A 19,609-nucleotide genomic window follows, 5' to 3' on the forward strand; every position below is an offset into this window, starting at 1 on the left:
GCTGGTATCAAAAATAGATACACTGCCCGTCTTCTATGTTTAGTTATTTTTGCAAACACGGTACAAATCATTCTGGGACACCCTGTAAATGAAACTGAAACTGAATCATGCCAATCAAATATAATTTTCACAGAACGGATGATGGCCCGGGATGGATTACATGTGTGGTGTTGGACCAGGGTCTGTGTTGGACGTGGGTGGCTGTGGTTGCATATAAATACTGATGGCAGTTGGTGTGTGATCATTTGCGCATCTTCATTTTCAAGACTACAAAAGACGGCAGACTCCTGTTTCCAACTCATCACTCCAATCGCTTGGATTTTGGGAATCAATCAGGCTCGCATCACAGTTCCTGTGCTCACATCAAAGTGGTATAGGCTACTAACACTCGCATACAATCAAAATAACAAGCTATTAAAGTATATAGCATTTTGTTTTGAATTTGTATCTCTTCTTATTCTGAATCCAAAGGACATCCCCGGGACACCCTGTCATCCAGAGCATCCATTTTGGTAAGTAAACATTTTGTCATTTTTAAGATGAAGTTAGCAAGTTTCTTATTCCTGATGATTTGTATTTATCATGTATATTTTTTTTCAATACAATGGAGATAAAACTAACTTGTATGTTTGATGGATTTACAGAGGATTTCGATAATGCACTATATTACAATTACTATGCAAGCAAAATGTGTCTTATATGTGCATGTTTAGGTATGATATATCAGAATCAATGTGGTAGTTTCTCAGTTTACGAAGTAATCACAATATTCATTGCCAGTATCAGAGCTGCGTTTACGTGCTGACCATATGCTTGAACATAAAGTCTTGATAAAAGTTTTGATCTAATTTTCTTAAAATATTAAGAGCTATCTCAACCACTGAACCAATACTAGGCTTGTTTGTACTCTTGTACTTGCTTGTTTGTTTTTAATGCATTTTTCATGCTGATTCCAAATATAGGTATGAAAATGTACGAGTTTTGAATTTTTAAGATAACTTTGAACTTGTCGTCTGCAGTTGACACCCGCGTGGAAAGGGTTAATTAAGTTATTATAATGTTTTAACATTAAAAATCCCTATTTTCTTGAAAATAAGAACAATATTTTGATGCTTAAAGATATAAAGATTCATGTCAATTATTCACAGTGATGCAAGCTGACCTGAAGGGAAAATCATGAAAAGTGCGTGAATCTGGGCCAACAGCTTCCAAAACGGGCTGAAAATAAAGAAAAGTGGAATTTGGACTTCATGAAAGCAGGAATTCCTGCAAAAGCAGGAAAACTTGCATCCCATATATTCAACAACTGTGATTTTTATTCGAAATCCCGTATTATGACCCCTGAAAATGGCGGGACTGCAATAGGTACCTTACCAAAGAATGACCCGTCAATGATAACTTTTCACTTTCCGGTACGTTTAAGCTATGAACTCGTATTTTGTGGCACTTATCTTAACGCGGCTGTGTACTCTAGACATGGTTTCTTTCGCAAAATTGAGTTTTTTTGATAAGTTTGTACTTTGTTATGTTTTTTATAAATACAAGGAATGAAAATCCAGATTTGTAAACTCCAACTGCAATATTTTAAGGATTTTATTTCACTATTCCACTCGTATTTGAAATTGAAAAGGAAAGAAAATCTTTGTTGTACCAGCAGGGTACACGCGCGCAACGCGCCTCGCGTTGCGTATCGCGCAATTTGTTAACGCACAAATACGCTACGCATACGCAACGCTTATCTACATGCGCGGCGCATCTTATGGAAGCACTGCGGAAGCACCGATTTCACAAAAACCTAGCGGTCAAATGGCTCCGTTTTAGCTGATAAAATGTGGGTTTTTTCAAGTTCTTTCCCCCGATTTAAATATCAAATTATGAATGGATTTCGCTCAAACTTCTCAAGGGGCTGTGGATTTACCCGATGTTCACGTTATATAAGGTAGAAAAACGAAAACTGCCGCATTCTCCTGTAAGATTCGATGAAAGTGCATAATGTGACCACTTTAAACTTCAACGGCCATTATTTCAATGTTCATTTTCTCGGTAAAATGACGATTTAGGTACACGATAACTCAATAAATACAGCATCTATAGGTAAGCAAATATGATCATCGTAAAAAGCATGATCGACTCAAGAAACGGTTTTCTCATTTTTTTATATTTTGGTCTATTTATGATTTTAGGCATCATTTTGTGCAAATAGGCGTTTGTGAATTTTAAAAAGTTCAATTTGATGCCTTATATGGTCAATATCTCAAAAAATAAGGCCAATATCAAAAAAATAAAAAACCGTTTTTGGAATGGAGCCTCAAGATTGAGCTAAAAACAAAATAAAATATTTTGGAAAGAGTGTTTTTTTGTTATGATGTACCTAACAAATATTGCCAAAAACTCACTTTTTTGTGATTTTCTTCATAATTGTTGTTTTTACCCCAAATCTGTATTTATATTAAGATTTATTGATGTCTTGCCTTCATAAAAATGTATACTTTTATATATCTTGCGCGAATAATTACAAAGTTATTGCACTTTTACTACATGCATATCTGAGAGTACACAGCCACCTTAAGGGGGTACTACACCCATTGATTTTTTTTTGCATTTTGTGAAGAAATTACAAAAAAAAATTGGACAAAGTGGTATGCCAAATGATGGGGCAAATCTTCTCGTTTTATTGGTGGCATCGGTATCAATGTAGCTTACATGCCTTTGCAGATAGAAGCCAAAAGGAGGTACATCACTGATGATTTAAATTCACTTCATTTTGGAAAGCTTACTATCAACGGATTTCGTTAAAATTTTGGATATGTGTTGCTAACACATTAGGGAAATAATGTTGATATGTAAAATGGGAATAAGTGGTCCCTGATTTCTTTTATGACTTCATGAACTTGGTGCTCCACAACTATCAAAAACGAACCGGTTAAAATGCTTCTATTTTCAATGTCGAGCTATATTTTGTATTTTGAACTTGCAACACTATGTCACTGAAACTTAATTAAGCCATAGGTAACAGGTTACCACAACCACACTACAGCAATGTTGAAAAAGATTGTATTTTTTGTTACCTATACCACTATATTAGGTAGTTTTCCGTAAGCTTCATTTTTGTGATTTTGGTAACTATTTAATATTTATTTGCCCAATCCAACTCAACTAGGCAATCTAAATTGTACTCACCATTTACATCCCAAGGTATTTTAGTATATCCACCTCACACATTTCCATTATATATCCAGTAACAGACAAAATATCCAAATTGATGCCTCATTATGACATGTATGATATCACAGACTATCACATGTATTCAAAATTGATGCCTGAATTTGACCTGAACCAATTGACCTATAACCTGACCATTGATGACCTTATAGCCTTTTTAATCTCTTTTCCTAACAACATATTATAGAAGATACATACATGGTGTAGTATTAAATTGTCTATGTGGAAGAGATTATTATAGGCCTATTTAATTTATTCAGTGTTATAATCAGTGAGTATATTTCTATAGATAGTATAACAAAGGATTTAATGTGTTCTATTCATGTATTCTACTTGGACATGTTCAATAGAATAAATTATGGTTTGTTATGAAACACACATCTCAGTTACCAGGATACAGTAAACAAAAGTTCAGGACATGAGATGATGAACATATTTATATACTTTATAAATTTGCAACAAAAAAAAGAAGATGGGTAGGCCTACTGATGAAAATCAGGGTATTAAATCGCCTTAAGATAATTAGATGGGGCCCAAGACCCCACGCCCATACAACAGACATGACAGAGTATGTGTTAAAATCAGGGAACAAAGCGGCAAATATTATATATGGTTTTCTTTTTTTTTTTCTCACAGGAACGGAGTTGTTCATACTAGACACTTGAGGGTTACAAATTGGCCTTAGTGAGACTCAATAGTAGAAGATCCTGGTAAGTACATATCTAAGGTTTCTTACGTCTAGGTTGTAGCGCCGAATAGATCGCATGCCTTAATCTAGGGATTGCAGCAGAGCTTAGGGTTAGGATTAAGGTTTGGGCTAGGGTTGGGGTTAGGGTGGCAATCCTGTGATTTGGCCTGCCGAAATCCCGGGATTTCGGCAATCAACTAGTCTTTGGAAGTGATTGGTATATATGCCTACATGTACCAGCGTCTGGAAGTAGGAGCTATCGGTATAGCCTATGATGTGGGTTAGGGTTTATGTTGTTTTAAGAGAGGGGATCTTTGGGTATCACAAAGTGAAAAAAAAATGGTTTATTTATTGGATATAATTTTTTTTTAAAAGGGCGGGGTCATTTGATATAAAATTTTGAAGGAAAAAAAACGGTCATCGGGTAGACAATTTTGAATAAACGAAGCAAAATTCAATTTTTGGTTTCAAATTTACCGCCGGGATTTACCGTAACTTGTTGAAATAAGAATATTTCTCATTATGTTATGGCATTTTGGTAAGTTTTTCTCATAGAAACCTAAAACAAGGGGTCATCGGGTGCGATTGTTAAAAAAGTGGTTTAATTGGGGATGATACGACTTCAAAAAGGGGCATATTGATAGACACACACCATATGAAAAGGTTTGACTACAAAAACGATTCTCTTATAAATGCATACGCAGTTTCCACCTCGATACACCCAAGAGTAGATATTTCCATATACAGCGAGTCTAGCCTCTGCGCAGTATGTGGTTATATTACACGGTTGAGAGCATAGCAGCTTAAGAGCTGTGTGAGATCGAGTGGAAATGCATCTGTGATTGGTTTTTGTCAAAATCTCAAGTGTTCCCTTAATCCAATCAATTTTTTTTTATATTGAATGAAAGCTAACACTTCCTTCTAAAACCCTTTTTTTAATAGTCAACAGATAACGCAATTCAATGTTTATAGCAAGGCGAATGTGGTAAATCTGTTGAATTTTTGACCAAATATAGGTTTTAAAAGTCAAAACCTAAAGTGTTCCTTTCAACATTTTTCAAATTTTATGTCATTAAATGAAAGAGCACACTCATATTGTCCATATAATAGGTCTATTAGCTTCATTTTAATGAGAAATGGCCAATTCTCTTTATATTGCAAATCTTGTGCAAAAAGTTGCTATTTTCGCCTGTTTTGTCATACGGTTGTAAATTCAATGAACTATGACTCGACTATGCTAAATATATCACCTTGGTCTGGGGCGGACATTTTATAAATGAATTTAGATGAGCAGCACCGACATCACTTGCATTACATTCCAGATGTTAAATCTACATCATATGCAAAATTTGAGGGAAAATGAATGGGGCACTTTTATTCTAGGGCCATTTTTCTATAACTGGTCTTTACATGTAACCCTATGGAGAGAGGACCCGTTGAGGGGGCTATAACCCCCATTTTAGTAACAAAAATGTGATTTGTTTTTTAAATGACCCGTGCTAATTTTGTAGTATGTATGTGGTATGAACATGTAGAAATATAATCAAAAAGTCCTGTACCTCAATGATAAGGCCGTATAAAATTAATATTTTGGTTCTCGTCTAGAGGATTTTCATGAATTGATGAGGGAGGGAGGTTTTTTTTTTTTTTTTTTTTCCAATGTAAAATCACCATTTTCAGTAGTTGTCGGTCATTTTTTCAAATGTGAGATTCTGAGGATAAACCCCTAGAGTACCACAAAAAGACTTGGAAGTGATCCTTGTTCTCTAATAAACTTATTTATATGTATGAAAAATTCATAGATCATTCCAAAGTCTAAAATAATTGAAAAATCTAAAAAATAAAAAAAATCTGACAAATCACAGAAATTGAGGAGGGAGGGGACGAGAACCAAAACATTAATTTTATACGGCCTAACGAAACCTAGGTGATGTATATAAAGAGCGCTTTATGAAAATTTTCCGCCTTTTTTTATTTACTAATTGTTTTTTCATCCCCTTACGTTTTGCCGCCCCTGTTTTTGCCGCCCCTTCTTCTTCCGCCACCCCTTCATTTTGGCCGCCCCCTGCTTTTACCCCGGGGGCTGGCGCCCCCAAAGCCCCCCCAAAATACGCGCATGATATTGGCAACACTTTTTCTGCATGAAAAGAGCATATTGGCCATCTACCTCCACCACACCCGCCCCCTAGTCCTGCCCCATTATCACACCCATCCCCTACCCCCACCTTACCCACCTCTATCCCCATCCTTTCCCAACCCCACTCCTACTACTCCATACCCCACCCCTACCCAACCCCACCCTAATAATAATAATAATAATAATAATAATAATAATAATAATAATAATAGGCCTAATAATAAATAAGCATTTGTAATGCGCCATTTATCTAGAAAAATAAATCTAAGCCAAGGCGCAGAAAACCAGATACACATACAAACAAGAATAGAAGTATACATAACAAAAAGTATAGCCGAATAAAACAAATAAACTATCCAAATTGTTAGCTCTATACTATTTCATACAAAATGAAATTTTGTACTCTACTAGGCCTACCCCAATACTCCTACCCACTTACCACATCCATCCCTATAGCCTCACCCCTATCCCCTTACCAACTCCTACCCTAACTCACCACACCCTACCCACCCTACCCCGCATCCCTCTCTGGCTACGGCTCTCTGAGTACTGAGTATATGAATCTGAGCCCAAGTCTGAGTCCTGTAAAAACCAAGTCAACGCCTGAGTCACTGTCTTGAGATCATTTTGAGTCAGTGTCTGGACCGTCTTGAGTCATATGTTATACATTGGTTCAGTTATTTTAGTGTGCTTGTTATGCTGATATTATTTTCTATACAGAAAGAGAAATCCTCGACTTGTGATAGGACTACCTTTCTGGGAACAATTCAAGAAGAAAAAACAAAATGTAAGTTCCATGTAAATACTACATGTAAGGTGACATCATAGTGGCACTGACTTGTAGTATCATACCATGCAGTTTTCACCCTGACTTGGCAGTGAAGTCAGCAGTGGCGTACCCATGCCCGCTTCTACTCGGGAGAAAAGATGAATTTTTCTTCCCCCTTCAACAGCCCGAAAAGTTAGCCATTTTTTTCCCCGATGGTATGAAAAAGTGAAGAGAGAGAAAAAAAAAGGATAATAGGCGCTAGCCCCTTCTTCTCCCGCTCCTCCCTTTTTCCCGCCCAATACGGGGCCCAATATACATGATAATTATATGCGCATGCATCAGGGTGAAAAATGGTATATTTATTCTGGCTTTCATAATTCGTTATGAATTCGGCAGAGTGACGAATCAAGCATTTTGAGCAAATTGAGTTACTGTATGCTTGTGATTATATATCAGGTGATCTTTCATTTCCACCAAAAATTAATGATAAATCTTACTTCCCGACGTAGATATTGAAATTGTGATTTGGACGAATCGCGCCTAAGTGCGATTAATGAATTTGACCAAAATATGAATCGTATACTCAGCTGTACAAATCAGGTTGATCTATAGTATTGTATAGCTGGAAACCCCGAATTTTCTATATTAAATGTCATCATAGACCCTGGACTATTTCCAGGGTCTATGATGTCATATACTATTTTATATAACACCTAGGTAGATCCTTGTTACTTGATTGGTTGATTGTTGGTCACATGTCATTCAATAAATAAACTATTTTACGGCCTACGTCACTACCGTGGAATTTGGTTATATGCGCCGTGCATTTTCGTTATATGCACCGTGCACTTTTGTTATATTCCGTACGTTCTATTGCACGGCTAGATTGCATTTTTTTTTTTCTTAGTTGTTATATAAAACAAATAATGAATGTTTTTTTTTCGTGCAATGGAAAGAATATTTTCATTCGTTGAAAAAATGGAATGTTCCATTCAACTCAGCTTCGCTTCGTTGAATGGAACATTCCATTTTTCAACTCATGAAAATATTCTTACCATTGCACTCATAAACATTCATTATTTGTATAATATTTGATACCAATGGATAGCTATGGGTATCGTCTATCCAGTGATACCAATATAAGTACAAACATTCCCCACATGATATCGCTATGGCTTAATAATGTGAGTGTGCCCTCGTGAAATCCCAAAAATCATTAGCAAAATACATGAAATATAAGCCAATATTGTTATTTCTGCTTTAAAATCTGCGAGTTTTAACTAAATATACTGCGCCAATAAAGTATCCTTACATTTGGAAATATAATCACAATTTCCAAACTGAACAATATTTGAGTAAATTTGTTTTGTAATAGATGCACTATCTAATCCTGCACATTATGACACCACATTGAATCCAATGTGACTTCAAGAAGTAAAGTTACAAGCATTTGATTAGACGAATGTCCGGTTTCAAAAGTGACAAACTGGCCTATTCAAAACTCCACAGACCACAAATCTGGTTTGAGAGTGGTGAATGGCTAATTTATGCGTTTGGCTTTGATTTAAAACAAAAGGAACAAAAGAAAATTGAAACAAACGAACTGACAAATAAAATGAAAGTTATGAAAAGTACAGAGAGGTAAAAACTGAAATAAAACTGCTTTAAATAACGCTTCATTGAAGAAACTGTGTTGTCTCTTTGTTGCGCTTGTTGGAGTCTTTTTGCGCCTTGTATAGGCCAGTTTGTCACTTTTAAAACTGGACCTTCGTCTATTCAATTGCTTGTAACCTTACTTCTTGAGGTCACATTGGATTCAGTGTGGTGTCATAATGTGCAGGATTAAGTAGTGCATCTATTAAAAAAACAAATTTACCCCAATATTGTTCAGTTTTGTAATTGTGATTATTTTTCCAAGTGTAAGGATACTTTATTGGCGCAGTATATTACAGGGATGATTATTTATAACTTATATATCAAATTTAAAGTCAACATCCTTAGGACAACCAGTAATTTCTACACAAAATCACCAAATCAAGAATGCGTGCTATGGTTTACACGTAGTTGAATGCGTATTCGACCTCGTATACAACTATTTCCGCAGCGGTAAAGACATTTTGGATTCAGCAGAAAGCCGAATAGCTGTAAATACCCGTTTGGAGGGATGATATCGATCGTTTCAGAACATAGAAATATTGCAAATAATTGGTGCACATTCACTTCTATAATATACATTTCAAATTAGTGCTCAAGAATGTTCTAAATTTTTAGGATGACCAACGGAATGGTACCAAGATTTTCAAACGCCGTTTACTCAGAACAGCAATTGTGCGTATTCGGCACTCTGCCGTGTGCTGATAGAATATTAAGGGATCTGGAATGAGCGTTTTGACAGTATTTTTTGTGGGACATGAGAGAGCACATCAGACCTATCGAATTGCATTCTGAATACGAAGCATGTCTTTCTGATATCAAATAATTTTCAGTTTTTTAAATTCACGATATAATACAAATTTTATGACAAATTATAGAAATTTGATATTTTTCACATTTTTGATATATAACAGTCCTCGAAGTAAATTTTATAAATCTAAAGACCTATTTTGTTTTTGGTGTTTTGGGAAAAAAATCCATATCTTCAATACGAAAGGTCAAAATTTTCAATTGATCGTCGGCTTTTCATCCCACCTACATACACTTAAGTATAAATCATCAGATTTATAAAGTTTACTTCGAGTACTATTAAATATCAAAAATATCAATTTTTAATCATTTGCCATAAAATGTGTATTAATTGCAAATTTCAAAAAATCAAAATTATTTGATATCAGGACATTCTTTGTATTCAGAATGCAATTCGATAAGTCTGATGTGCTCTAATGTCCCACAATAAATAATGTCCAAACGTTCATACCCTACCCCTTAATGTGATACTGACTTGAATTTATTAATTCAATCATTCTTGCTCTGATAGAATATTAAGGTGGCACTGACTTTTTTGTAATTAATCCATTGATTAACAAATGATGAATTATGCCTTGTTTCCCATCATTTTCTATAACAGCTGTGCAGAGATCAAGCCTGTGTTTCAAGATTACTGAGCACCAAGCCACGACCAAGCACTGAACATTCCAGCATTGATAGCATTTGACAACTCATTTCTTTTCATATACATGTATAATTTTGTATGTAGTGTAGAATAAACTATAGCAGAGTAACTTGTCCTATTATTCTTACATCTTAAGGAGATTTGTTTGCTCATTTTTAATTTTTTGCAATCCCGTGTGCAATCACTAAATTATCCAAGAAACCATAATACCACAACAACATATTTTACTACATTCACTGCATATTTTCAATAACCCCAACACTTAAGAAAGTCAGCTTGGACAATGTTTACTGAATCCTCAAAAGCAATGTTTCACAACCCAGCAGTCCTTATACTTATTTTCATGTTTTGGTTAAGTAATGTCAATTGTGAAGAAAACCTAGATTCAAATTATAGTTCAAATTATTTTTATAGTTTGGATGCTTCTCCCACTGCCTTGGGTGAAACTGCCCTGGGTGAAACTGATTTGGGTGTAACTGACTTGGGTGTAACAGACTCAGAATTAGGTGACATTGACCAACCTACTACACAAGAAATTACTCTTCTCTCACTGTCCCACTCCTGAGTGTAGCTGATGCATGTAACATTGACCACCTTCTAATAGGTTCTACCAATAACATCCAACTCAGAGCATATACAGGTCCACACAAATGCAGTGTGTTGGTTACCACTGAAAATAGTACAGCTATTTCTGTCAAAATGCTACATTCAGGTCGGAACACTGTAATGACTGTATACTCTTATTTCTATATAGAAATGTTAGGAAATGAAATCCAACCGTGTGCAGGGCAATATGCGCTACTGTCAAATAATGTTCCTTGCATGATAGCTATCAGTGGAAACCAATTCAGGTTTCACTTTCAGAACACTGACATTTTGCTAGAGATACGTGCTGAAGATGTAAATATGTCAATTTGTTTTGAAAGTTTATCTGATACAGTTGCTGTGTGTGATTTGACTTTATATGAATATCTTGTGGAGCAAATCAAACAAAACAAGAAATATAGAATCAGAGATTACTGGAGGTACAGACCGAATGACAACTATGTCACCTTTGGCGTAACTACTCACATAATCAAGTGTGAATGTGAGTGCCTTCTGTCTTGCACATGTACATTAGGTTATCGAGAATGGCGGTATTTGTGCATTACAGACAGTACTAATAAGACCAGTTCAGATTTAATAGTATATGAACCAACTGCCTTGGGTCTATCATTTGCTAATACCAGTTTAAATGATATTAAGTCACATGCATTTGCAGATCTCAACGCACTGAAATATTTAATCTTAGACCATAACAACATTCAAGTACTTCCCATGACCATATTTCAGAATTTATCCCAATTAGAAGTACTTAACTTAGGTTACAACTATTTGACTTACTTGACACCTGGCTTATTTCATTCATCAGTTAGTTTGCAGTATCTTGACTTGAGCCACAATGACATTCATGTCATACACAGGGATGTGTTCAGCCTACTACATGAATCTTTCTACCTTTACCTGAGTTACAATAATCTCACTACATTACCAGACAGAATATTCATGTCATTAAGGAAAATAGATGGAACCCTTGACCTGAGTTATAACACTTTGACCTCATTACCAGATGGAATATTCACATCACTACAGGCAATATATGGTACCCTTGACCTGAGTTATAACACTTTGACTTTATTACCAGATGGACTATTCATATCACTACAGGGAATAGAAGGTACCCTTAACCTGAGTTATAACACTTTGACCTCCTTACCAGATGGAATATTCACATCACTACAGAAAATATACCTTGGTACCATTGACCTGAGTCATAACATTTTGACCTCCTTACCAGATGGAATGTTCACATCACTACAGGAAATATACTATGGTACCCTTGACCTGAGTTATAACAGTTTGACCTCATTACCAGATGGAATGTTCACATCACTACAGAAAATATATGGTGGTACCATTGACCTGAGTCATAACATTTTGACCTCCTTACCAGATGGAATATTCACATCACTACAGGAAATATCCTATGGTACCCTTGACCTGAGTTATAACAGTTTGACCTCATTACCAGATGGCATATTCACATCACTACAGAAAATATACCTTGGTACCATTGACCTGAGTCATAACATTTTGACCTCCTTACCAGATGGAATATTCACATCACTACAGGAAATAGTAGCTGGTACCCTTGACCTGAGTAATAATAAATTGACCTCATTACCAGATGGCATATTCACATCACGACAGATAATATACCTTGGTACCCTTGACCTGAGTCATAACACTTTGACCTCCTTACCAGATGGAATGTTTACATCACTAGTGGACACAAACTCTTGCATCTTAGACCTGAGCTACAATAATTTGACCACCTTGCCTAATAGAATATTCTCCATGATGGGAGGACTACTGGCCCTTGACTTAAGTCATAATGACTTGGTTATGTTACCAGGTGACATGTTCTCATCAATGCAAGAACAGGATCTATTGTCCCTTGATCTGAGTCACAATAAGTTGGTTACATTGTCAGATGACTGCTTTAAAACTTTGTCCAAGCTGAAATTACTCAACCTAAGAAGCAATCAGTTGATGATAAATTCTTCCCTGCTTTTCAAGTCTCTCAGTGCATTAAAAGTGCTTGATATAAGCATGAACACACTTGTCCCATTTTCAACAAATTTATTTAATTCGACAGTAAATTTGTTAAGTTTAGATATATTTCAAAACAGTTTGGCAACAATTCCTTCTGGTGCACTTAAAACCCTTAGCGCATTGATCTATTTGAATATTAGTAGAAATGTTCTTTTAACTCTACCTTCATTTAGTACACTAGTAGAGTTGACAGTATTAGATCTTAGTGACAACAAACTTCAAAGCTTCACATCAAAAACCTTTCATGGACTGGATAATTTACAATCTTTGTTTCTTTCCAATAACCAAATTTCAGAACTATCAAAAGATGCATTTTATCACTTACATGAGCTTGTATTTCTAAATCTCTCTCATAATACTATTCAAGAAATCAATTCTAAGGCTTTCCAAACCAAACTTGAAACTATAGACCTTAGGGGAAATGACATGTACAGAATAACTCATCAATCATTCAACAATTTCAGCAATTCAACTGTGATATTAGTTGACCAATATTCATCCTGTTGCTTTATTGAAGATGCCCAATGCATTCCTCAAGAACCACGTCCGGAATATTTAACTTGTAACAGAATGTTACCAAATGTATCTATCAGGGTTTCAATATGGGTTATTGGACTGTTTGCATTTATATCCAATGGAATTGCTTATTACCTGCACTCACAAAAAAGACACAAAAATAAGGTACAAAAATTACTCATATCACAGTTGTCATTATCAGACCTCCTCATGGGCATCAACATGCTGATTATAGTTATTGCTGATTTATACTACAATGAGTTCTTTCCATCATATGCTCTTAAGTGGCGACAAGGATTTGCTTGTAAACTAGCAGGTTTTTTGTCAATATTATCTAGTGAGGGATCTGTATTTTTTATTACCCTGATAAGCATTGATCGTCTGATTGCAGTGAAATACCCATTTGGCGGCCATCTATTAACAACAAGAATGGCTCAAATTTGTACTGCCCTTGCTTGGTTAACAGCCATATTTATGAGTGGTCTTTCTATTGGTTTAGCAAGTGAGGAAGGTGAACTATTTAGCATTTCTGAAGTGTGCATTGGTATTCCAATAGTTCGTAGACACTCGGCCGAATTGAAGAATGACAGCATTCAAATTAATACGACTGGTTTTGTTCCTAGAATAAAGCTATTTGTAAATAGGCTAGAATATATTCCAACTGATATCATCGTAGATCAACAACAATATGAACAAAATGTCACTTACACCATTGCTGAAATTACTGGAAGCCAAATTTCCCCTATCATTTCCATTGTGATATTTATTGGGGTTAACCTATTGTGTTTTATGGTGGTAGCAGCATGTTACATACAAATATTTAGAATTGCAAGAAATGCATCCAAAAAAGCAGCACGAACACAAACTCATGATGATGAAATACGTATGGCCAGGAAAATGGCTGCCCTTGTGTTTACGGATTTCTTTTGTTGGGTACCATTGTGTATAACATGCATCCTTGCACAGTGTAACCTTATTGAAATTCCACCTGAAGCATATGTATGGATAATAGGTTTCATATTACCTATCAATTCATCAATAAATCCATTTTTGTATGTAATTTATGGGGAGATATCAGATTATTGGAAGAAAAGAAAGGACGCTAGAAATGCAAGGCAACAAATTGAGATGCAACGTCGCTGATCAAGTACTTACATCATGGTAGGTATTATAGAAGGAGGTTCCACAGAAAAATCCTAATCCACTCAATAGGGTTAAGCCGATTACGCTATTCAACGCGAGTCATCACTTGAATGGATTTAATCAGTGCAGTCCCTCAAACACGGCCTTTGATGTTTATGATCGTTATGCGACAATATCGATCATCTATTTTAAAATTTAATTTAAACAGACCCCCCTAGGTGACCCTTACCGGAAATGGATGGTATTAGTGCCCTTTTGCATCGGTCACATGATCTTCGATTGCGTCATTGTGTTTCCGAGTTCAAGTTGATTTACTAGCGAAAACCTGATCGAATTCCCTCATTTCCTTCCAAAGTTACGGTGAATTTATGTATTTTTTCTGATCATGATTTTTAATACTGGCGGGTGTCTGCGGGACTTTTAAACCAGTGGAAATGATTTGGAAAGGTTTTCCAAGGCTGGCAATGTTGTTTCTATGATCCGCCAAGCTTGGCCATAAGAAATATTGGCGTTATAAAATTACCGGAAGTAAATTGTTTTCCTTTGTTTATGGTCACGGCCACAATGCTTTGTGGGTAAAAATGACGTCATTCTGCTTAGAAGTCGCGATAACGGTGGTTCATAACCGGCCAAGCTCAATAGATAAGAAGCTTAGCAAATCGATAGTGCACCATTCATACCAGATTGCTCAGTATCGACTCATAACGATCATAGTACAAAGGGAACTGGGTTCGTGAATTCTCCTTCTATAATACCTACCATGCTTACATAAGTTTCACCTGTTGTCTCAAGTTACATACTCAAAACTAAATTCCATTCAGCGTTAAATATGACATGAGTGTGAGACAAAGGGATGATGTCAAGCATTGCCATTACAAAATGTGGTATAATTGGGCTATTCCAGTTGAAATCCATACACCCCCTATGGAAGACATGACCTTAATCTCCCACACAGGGAGTGTGAATTTCAAATGGGGTTACCTGAACTGGTGACTCCATGTGAAATTCACACTCCCTGTGGAGATTACTTTTTGTTATCACAAAATATTATTTAAACTCTTTTACTAAAATATTTTATCTCACAAATAAATTATTTTTAATGATAAAATTATTACAATAATAAATGAATAATTAATAATGAAAGCAATTTTCCCAATAGGTCAGAGTTCATCTGTACCAAAACATGGCAAAATAAAAGGTCCACTAATTTGCCCTCCATGAGCAACCATGGTGGTGGCACCAGGATTTTTTTGGGGGGGTGCCAGGGTGGTAAAGTGAATTTCAGACGGCAAAATCAACAAATTTTTGTAATTTTGGGTTTTTACCAGAGGGGGTGGGGGAACTGGAGAGGCCGCGTAAGTGTTCTGTCTGGGTCAATTATCACCATGCCCCACCCCCCACAAACAATCAGCACACTCTTTTAAGATTGCCGTGCGCATGATGAAATAATTAGGAGGTACCATAGAATTAAAACCAGAGAACCAGGACTCGACCGCCATCTTGATACAGGCATGGAGCAAAAATTGGGGGTATTCGGTTTCCCTCGGAATGCGCTCGAGGCATAATCGTTGTCATACAAGCGTGACATGGATGATGGGCGCATTTGAGAGATGTACTTGATGCGACCTGCACACGAGTACCAAGACACTTCAGATGAGACGCAGAATTGTTATCGTTCGTCTCCGCGCACCGTCGGCAAGGACCCGAATACCCCCACTTTTCTCCCCATAACTGACGGCGCAATTGTATGTGGCGGTATAGGGAGTCCCGGTTCTCCTTCTCTAATTCTGTGGGAGGTACACTGTTTTGCCCTCCGTGAGCAACCAGTGGATGGGGGGAGGTATCAGGGTGATAAAGTGATTTTATTAGTGGGGAATCAACAAATATTGTCCAAAATTGCTGCAAAAAGTGGAAATTTTGGTAATTTTGAATTTTTACGGGGGATGGGGCCAACAGTTCTGACTGAGCAAATTTCCCCCATGCCCCCCCACCTGCCACTGTGAGTGACATGCAAACATGGCAGAGTTAGTTCTCTCTGAGTATAATCTCTTTGAGTCACATATAAACTTACCAACACAACATCACCAGGACAGAAGCAAAATAATTTCAAGAACATTTTAATATAAAATAAAGGTTTACTGACCTAAAATGTCAGTAACTTTTATCCTGTCTTTGAACATGATATAAAATTATAGCCCAGAGGTTCTCAATATCCAGCCCGTGGGTCAGGGGTTCTCAATAGCAAGCCCGTAGCCCAGATACACCCCACCAACCAATTGTGGTTGGCCCTTAAATAGCTCTGAAATGTACAGTAAACATAGCAAAACAAGGCGTATTTGGCCCTCAAATACAGATCTTTGAAATGTGTTTGGCTCTCTATGGCCTGTGAGTAAATATAGTTGAGAACCTCTGCTGTAGTCCCTTTTGAGCACTGACAGCTATGAGGGATAAAGAAAGTGCACGTTTAACAAGTCATATAATATATATATATATACATATATATATATAAGCGAGAGAGGTTGGAATAAAACATGTACACATATAGTAGCATAATATATAGGGTGCTTCTGAAATATTGGTACCAGATCAGATTGGGCTCATTTGCTCACTCACAAGGATGAATATCCACATTGAAACTCAGAAAGTATGGGGTTTTACAATTAAAACCCTTTTTAAATCATAAAATAATATGTTTCAAGTAAACAAAGAAACCCAAACTATAATGAAAGACAAAGATGAAAACAATTTATCGCGTTTGATGTCACTGCCAATTACGACGATCCTTGATTGGTTAACACAGGTTAATCAGCGCGTAAAAGGAAGACCGATCTATCTGGTGCTGATCGGAGAAAAGGAATAGCAGCAAATGGCGAAAAATTCCGTACTTTTACAAGGCAAAAAGCAGCTTTTCTAGGCATTGTGGACATGGTGCCTTCGGTTAAGAAAGTTTCCTACTATAAAGACCTAACTTTTGAGATGGCGCCCGGTTATAAATCCGCGTTCAGCAAGTCATCATCACGACACTTGTAAACAAACCGTGCTCGAATTTGATTGACAGATGACGTCAGACGCGATAAATTCTTTTTATCTGTGTCTTTAATTATAGCTCTGGTATCAATCTTTATGAAATACCATGTAAAATGATAGGTACCCATGCGATTCACCAATTTTTGTTTAAGACTTGGGCTGCATTATACAGGGTGTATCAAAATTATAGGTACCCACGAGATTCCAGTGATTATGGTTAATGCCACATAAAAATGCAACATAAGATGCACATACTTTACAGATTCAATCTTTATGAAATACCATGTACAGGGTGTATCAAAATGATAGGTAACCATGCGATTCACCAATTTTTGTTTAAGACTTGGGCTGCATTATACAGGGTATATCAAAATGATAGGTACCCATCAGATTTCAGTGATTATGGATAAAACTGCAACATCAAAATGCAACATATAAGATCCACATACTTTGCAGATTCATGTTATGAAAGTCATGAATCTAGTCATTTCAAGAGCATACAACAATTGGTAATTGTTACACTTGGAAGAAACAAAAAATCAAAACTGATGGGTACCAATCATTTTCATACAGCCAGTATATACAATGTATATAATAAAAAGGCCAATAACAGTAAAAGGTGAACATGATCCCCATCTTGGCAGACAAATGAAAGAACCCTTATCTAATCTACAGAATACGTTAGACCTATGATTTGGTAGTGATATCAGTGCTTTCACGCTGTTATGTCACACACATACCAACAAATTGCCCTTGTATGCATGTGTATACATACGCTCTGCGGGATATTAAAGCTCAGTATGTGCGATTTGATACTGTGATCATCAAAATAAGCACCTATGTCACTACCTAACTATAGGTGAAATAAAGTATATGTGACACGATCAAGGGAAACGAATCGGATGTCGCTAATATTGATTTTGAGATATTGGCAAAGAAAGTGTTTAAATTCTTTTGTTTTATATTGTTTTCAGCGATTGATAAACAGACGTAACTTCAAAAAGAAAAGTCGTATCAACATGTGGTTTTCAGTTTCTGAAATTTCTAGATGTCCTCTTTTTAAACCTGTGTAAAACTCATTTTTGATCAGGGCCGACATGTGACTCATTCCCCTTGATCATGTCACATATAATGGTTGCATATTGGACAAGATGGAGTTGGAGGCAGGAGACAGAGTGTCCGCCATCCCATCCTACCCATGTAGCTTTTACAAGACTGGTCAGCTCAATCTACTGGGCAGTAGCTGCCCCCTGGAACATCTGAACTAGTGTCCTATTTGTTCTCAAATAAGTTTTTTCTTTAAAATGAAATTTCTCGAAAATTGGGCTATTCCAGTCGAAATCCATACACCCACTAAGACATGATCACCCACATAGGATGTAGATATCAAATGCAATCACCCATTCAGGTAGCCCCATTTGAAATTCACACTCCCTATGTATAAGATTAAGGTAATGTTTTCCATAGGGGGCATATGGATTTCAACTGGAATAGCCCATTGATCTAGACTTCAATGGCATAAACCAGTGTTGATGCGATTAAACATTTCCAAGGGTTATTTTGCTGACCTGCTCCTGGAATGAAAATATTTGCCACTTTTATCCGTGTATTTCAATCAGGGGGGTGGACAAGTTTATGTCATGACCACAGAATTAAAGAAGGAGAACCGGGACTCCTTATACCGCCACGTACAATCGCGCCGTCAGCTATGGGGAGAAAATTGGGGGTATTCGTGTCCTTGCCGCCGGTGCGCGGAGACGAATGAAAACAATTCTGCGTCTTGGTACTCGCGTGCAGGTCGCATCAAGTGCGTCTCTCAGATGCGCCCATCATCCATCGAGGGAGCCCGAATACCCCCCAATTTTTGCTCCATGCCTGTATCAAGATGGCGGTAGAGTCCTGGTTCTCTGGTTTTAATTCTGTGGTCATGACCCACCCAACCCGGTATGTCACTGTAAGTAATTGTGCACCTTCAGTTTGTGCTGTGTAAATATCATATATATAGTACTGTTAAAATATAAATATGGTTTAATTTGCATGTAAAAGTACTACTTACTCAAATCTTGTAAGCTAGAGAGAAATAAATATTATAAGCTAAAGAGCAAAAGAATAAGAGCTCCATTACTATTGTGTATGTGTGGTTTCTTGCTTGAATACATTAATGTGTTTCCTAGAATCATATAACATAATACCAATCTACCTCTACCATATCGTTATGAATATGGCAGACGGGCGAATCCCGATTCGACTTTTGGTAAATTCATTTTATGCATGCATTACTTTTGAATTAGAGAACAAGGGATCAATGCCGTACATAATAGAGGGCAGCATATCGATTTTTTA

At 36.6% G+C, this 19,609-nt stretch overlaps 1 protein-coding gene and 1 long non-coding RNA gene across 2 annotated transcripts; both read left to right on the forward strand.

The window, feature by feature from the left end:
- The first annotated feature begins 260 nt into the window (after positions 1-260).
- Positions 261-10,244, forward strand: LOC140164075 (uncharacterized). The gene is made up of 4 exons (XR_011860487.1): positions 261-512; positions 3,859-3,932; positions 6,768-6,834; positions 9,881-10,244. It is a non-coding gene; the product is annotated as an uncharacterized lncRNA (long non-coding RNA).
- A 587-nt stretch (positions 10,245-10,831) lies between these two features.
- LOC140163815 (uncharacterized) lies at positions 10,832-18,816 on the forward strand. Its single transcript, XM_072187130.1, has 2 exons — positions 10,832-15,695; positions 16,036-18,816. The coding sequence occupies exon 1, from the start codon at positions 10,832-10,834 to the stop codon at positions 14,237-14,239; it is 3,408 nt and encodes a 1,135-aa protein (XP_072043231.1). The 3' UTR covers positions 14,240-15,695; positions 16,036-18,816.
- The last annotated feature ends 793 nt before the right edge of the window (positions 18,817-19,609 follow it).

The sequence above is a fragment of the Amphiura filiformis genome, chromosome 11 (genome assembly GCF_039555335.1).
Source record: "Amphiura filiformis chromosome 11, Afil_fr2py, whole genome shotgun sequence".
Taxonomy (NCBI): Eukaryota; Metazoa; Echinodermata; class Ophiuroidea; order Amphilepidida; family Amphiuridae; genus Amphiura; species Amphiura filiformis.